A 4,504-nucleotide genomic window follows, 5' to 3' on the forward strand; every position below is an offset into this window, starting at 1 on the left:
AAGAGCGCGGAAGATCTCGATCGCGGGAGAAGCCCGATGCGACGCGGGAAGGTCCGATGCAGGAGATCGCGGGAGAAGCCCGACACGACGCGGACGCAGACGATCGGAGAGAGGTGCGATCTGTCGAGGAGCGGCGCTCGGATACGGGCGATCAAGGTAGTCACAAATTAGGACAGCGCTCGGTAACGACGACGATCGCGAGAGAGAAGAGTCGTGATCGAGCCGAATGGGAGAGGATCTGATACCATGTGAATTTTTGAATAATTTTTTTTCTCACTGATGCATAGATAATTCACCTATAAATAGGTGAGTACAAGAGATAAAAAAGACGAAAGAAATCTCCATACAATTAAGTAATTCCTATAATTATGGAATAAACATAAATACTAATAATTAAAGAATTACCCTTTTTATATTATGACTAAATATAGCAAGTACTTAAATAGAATTAAAGAAATAATAATGAGCGTAATTCCACAAAACATGAAGTTGAAAAATAATGTAATAAATTTTAAAATGGATGGCTAGTTCAAAACACTTCTCCTTGAAAATTTTACAGTAAATATTATCATATGCTTTATCATAGTTTAAAACAAGCAATGGAGCATTTTGATGTTTCATCAATTAAAAGATTATCCACAAAAGATAGACTTAAGAGTGACTACGAAACTATACGAGCATGGCAATCATATTAAAGATTAAGTAAATAAGTTCGACTTTCACAGCCTATTTTTAAATTTTTCTTGTAGAATGTGAGCTTAAGATTAACAGAGCAAGTCAAACAGGAAGTTACAAAAGTTCAATATGTGGGTGCAGACAACACAAGCTTACTCACCAATGTAAAGGACGGTAAGAAAGTTGCACCAGCTTCCAATGACAGCAGCTGCCCACAAGCCAAGGACAACCTGCACATTAACTTAAGTTGTTCATGTCTGAAAATTAACAAAATACAAAATGCATCATATCGAGTATGGCATAACCGAGGGGTCCGATTAAGACTCTGAGAAATTTTACAAGAGGGAAGTCTATTTTAGAAAGCCAAAGAAAACAAAGCAGGATATCTTCAAACTGAATGTTGAAATTTTGGTCTTCTATAGAACAAAAGCATAAATATAGGTAATTTCAAAGTATCATTTGCATCATAATTTTTTGAAAGTGGAGTAGAAATACAAAAACTTACTCTAAACACGAATTCAGTTAAAGAATTCTCTCCACTGACTTCATAACTGTCAGAATAATACTACAGAACAGGCAATTTAATCTATAAAGAGATGTCATAAACATAACGTGTCTGTCTGTCGGCATGTTCTTGTTCATGTATTCATTTGAAAGTAGGAAGATTTACATACAAAACACTTAATTCCTATGTATTTAGATATCTAACACCTAAACTTCAGTTTTTAAAGTTAAAAGTAGTGGTATTTTTGTTGTGATATGAAAGATTTGGGTAGTATAAAAGTATAAAGTAAAATTTAAGCGTTAGATATGTCAATACATAGGAATTAGGCGGTATGTATGTAAATGTCACTTGAAAGTAAGGCATGAATTGTTTGCTTTCAGTTTTCATAGTTATAAATAAGGTTCTTAGCTTCACCCATATAAAAAAGAAAAAAATAAAACATCCTTTAGTAATATTTGTGTTACATCCCTTAGCAATTAAAGCTTTGTGTTTCTACCAATTACATCTTTAACTCAAAACTAAAAGCCAATTATAGAATTCCACTCAATATTGAAGCTGAAAATAAAAAATTATTCAAAAGAAATGTTTATATATATAATAACATATAATAAAAATAAAGTTGATAAAAATCACATGCCATTGCAAACATCTTTATGTCTCTTCCGCATGCAACATCCTGAATGAATGCTAAGAACATGTTGACTTGTGCACCTACAGAAACAGCAGCATTCACAAAATACTCATTTGGCAAGACAAGCCGGGGAACTTCGGATGCAGACCTGCAAATATAAGAAATTAGAAACTCTTAGGGGTCGTCACCTTTGAATTTTTATTTTCGACCTTTAGTTTTTATTTTGTTTTGTTTATGTTTTGATTTGAAACTAAATATGTTTGGCTATTTGATTAAAGTAAGATTGTTTTTTTTAAAAACAAAAGAAAAAAAAACAAAATTGATCTCAAACAAACAGGTCAAAGTCTACATTCAAATTAAACAAACTCACCGATTAATTATGCCGGATGCATTAGACCAAACAAACTGAACAACCATTCCAATAACAAGAGCGAAGCATATAATAGTGAGAAAATGGTAATCAAGCCATTCAAAGAAAACCCATACAAGTGTTGCGCCAACCAAGACGCTAGAAGATATCTTCTTATCTCTCCACAAAAACAAATCAGCAGCTGCAAACAGCACACAACAAATTTAAAATAAAGGAAGATTTACATATATGAACCACTCAATTCCTACCTAAACTCCAATTATTACATACATACCAGACCGTAGCTATGAATGAAAAAGGTGTATTTCACTCTTTAAAAGTTAGAATAGTGTCATTTTTTATGTGATAAGAAGGATTTGGGTGTTATAAATGCAAAAAGCAACATTTTTGGTGTTAAATACACAAATTTGTGGTAATTGGTTGGTATGTATGTAAACGTCCCTAAAATAAAATATATCGAACACCAAAAACATCTCTTTTACACTCCAAATTGAATAGGAAGGTCAGACTTCTTTCATAAAGAAGAACAGAAAGCTTTCACAAACAATACATTTTCCGCCACCCAAAATATGATGAACGGACTTCTGGCGCCCAAATTGCTTGTTTAGCTTGCTATTTAACTTATCGGAGACCGAAGAGCCCTCATTGAAGAATCCGCCAGACTTCTGCTTTGGCACAGCATCAGCAATGGTTTCTATTATGTTGTCCAAAATATTCTCCCCAGACCTCTTATGATCATGCATTTTGTTCTCTCGCCAAATACCAAGTGATCTCTGAGCAAAAAAAAAGGAAAAAAAAACACTATTTTAAGTAGACAATTCAATGATGCATTTTATTTAGAAACATCCCAGAATAATTAAGTTAGGTTTAATGTTATGAGATAAAAATGTCATAGAGATATAAAGCCACTAAGATCGAGCAATCATACAAAGAATTCATCGGAAGAACAGACATCGCATCTATAATAACCTGAAAACAACAGGAAAATAAAAACCCTAATTTCTATTTCAGCTGACACCAATCTCAATAACAGCTACACCGAGAACGAAGAAGAATAGGGACTCATTACCTTTTTCTTACTTCACCTGAGCTTCGAAATTCGCCGGCGGCTGCTGTGAGGCTGGGCAGACGGCCTTTAGAGTCTTTTCCCTTGGCTTCTGTCAGGCATAATATTCACACCCCGTTCTACACCCGCCATACATGTTATGGGTCCCACGCTGTTTAGTGATTACCGAATACTGACATTGGTGGATGTGAAGATGGATAAAATATAAAGTTTGAATTATAAAGGAGTCCAATATGAATTATAAAATAATCATTGTCGTATTTGCAGACTTTGTTTAATGTATTCTTTCATAAACTCATGCATCCATGTTGCTTCTCCTACTTTCTCTTAATTGGACTCTCATGCTTGTTGTTGACGAGCTCCTCTTCTTCTTGACGACATGTTTTTATGCTTACCGGTCTTAACGGATGTTGAATCTAAAAGTGTCCGGAAAACACACCCAATGAATAGAACTTCCTACTAGGAAGTAATGCGTGAAAGAAAGAAAAAGAACGAGAGAGCAGTGGGGACTGTAAAAGAGAGTGTTTTTTATTCATGAAATGAACCTCAATTTATAGACATATATCCTAGCATTACAAAAGTACATATTAGCCCTCTGATTATTAATTTTTCTGAAGACTCTTTGGTAATTATAAAATTATTCTCATATAATAAGGTCGGGGACTAATTCGATCGATGAGAATTGTTAATTATCTAGTAAACCTTAACTCGATCGATATCTAATTCTAAAGAGAGCCTCCTGTCGATTGTCTTGAGGACTGAACTTCATCCTGAGAAACATCTACTGGCACGTACTGTCGATCGTTCAGACAATACGTCTCCCTTGCTAGCATCCAATTCAAGACTGTTGTCAACAAGTATGCCCAATCGTCAGTATTGACCTCCTGAGTCGTTTATCTGCCTTGAAATTTGTGCTGACATTTTTATACATGCACATAGAAATTTAAATGTAGAGTGTCTGAGAATGCATCTGTTGGTTTTGGCACACAAATTTATCAATATTATTCTCTAAATTATCATTTTGACTTACTTCACAAACATAATTTGTTTATTATCTGCATAAAAAACCCCCTCTTGAAAAAAATAGAAATAAAATTACCAGTCGCTATAATGACATAACTAAAGCACTTGTCCTACACCCAGACCCTTAAAGATCCCATGAGCTTTAATATGCTTTTAATCCCTTATCATTAACTCATGACTCACCAGAGGTTTGAATCGCACCACGCCCTATATCTGACAGAGTGTTACGATCCA

The 4,504-nt window shown here is 34.6% G+C and overlaps 1 protein-coding gene across 2 annotated transcripts in view; it reads right to left on the minus strand.

Moving 5' to 3' along the window:
* Positions 1–3,325, minus strand: part of LOC110039252 (reticulon-like protein B8) — an 11,112-nt gene extending 7,787 nt beyond the window's left edge. The window contains exons 1-5 of one of the 2 annotated variants that reach the window (XM_020744254.1): positions 3,251–3,325; positions 2,732–2,954; positions 2,182–2,362; positions 1,818–1,959; positions 836–905 (exon numbers count right to left, since the gene is read on the minus strand). In XM_020744254.1, the coding sequence (XP_020599913.1) occupies positions 836–905; positions 1,818–1,959; positions 2,182–2,362; positions 2,732–2,924 (586 nt within the window). In that variant the 5' untranslated portion in view covers positions 2,925–2,954; positions 3,251–3,325. Of the gene's footprint in view, positions 1–835; positions 906–1,817; positions 1,960–2,181; positions 2,363–2,731; positions 2,957–3,250 lie in introns of both variants that reach the window. The other variant, XM_020744255.1, reaches the window with a different exon arrangement.
* Positions 3,326–4,504: the final 1,179 nt, after the last annotated feature.

The sequence above is a fragment of the Phalaenopsis equestris genome, unplaced genomic scaffold (assembly GCF_001263595.1).
Source record: "Phalaenopsis equestris unplaced genomic scaffold, ASM126359v1 Scaffold235935, whole genome shotgun sequence".
In the NCBI taxonomy this organism is placed as follows: Eukaryota; Viridiplantae; Streptophyta; class Magnoliopsida; order Asparagales; family Orchidaceae; genus Phalaenopsis; species Phalaenopsis equestris.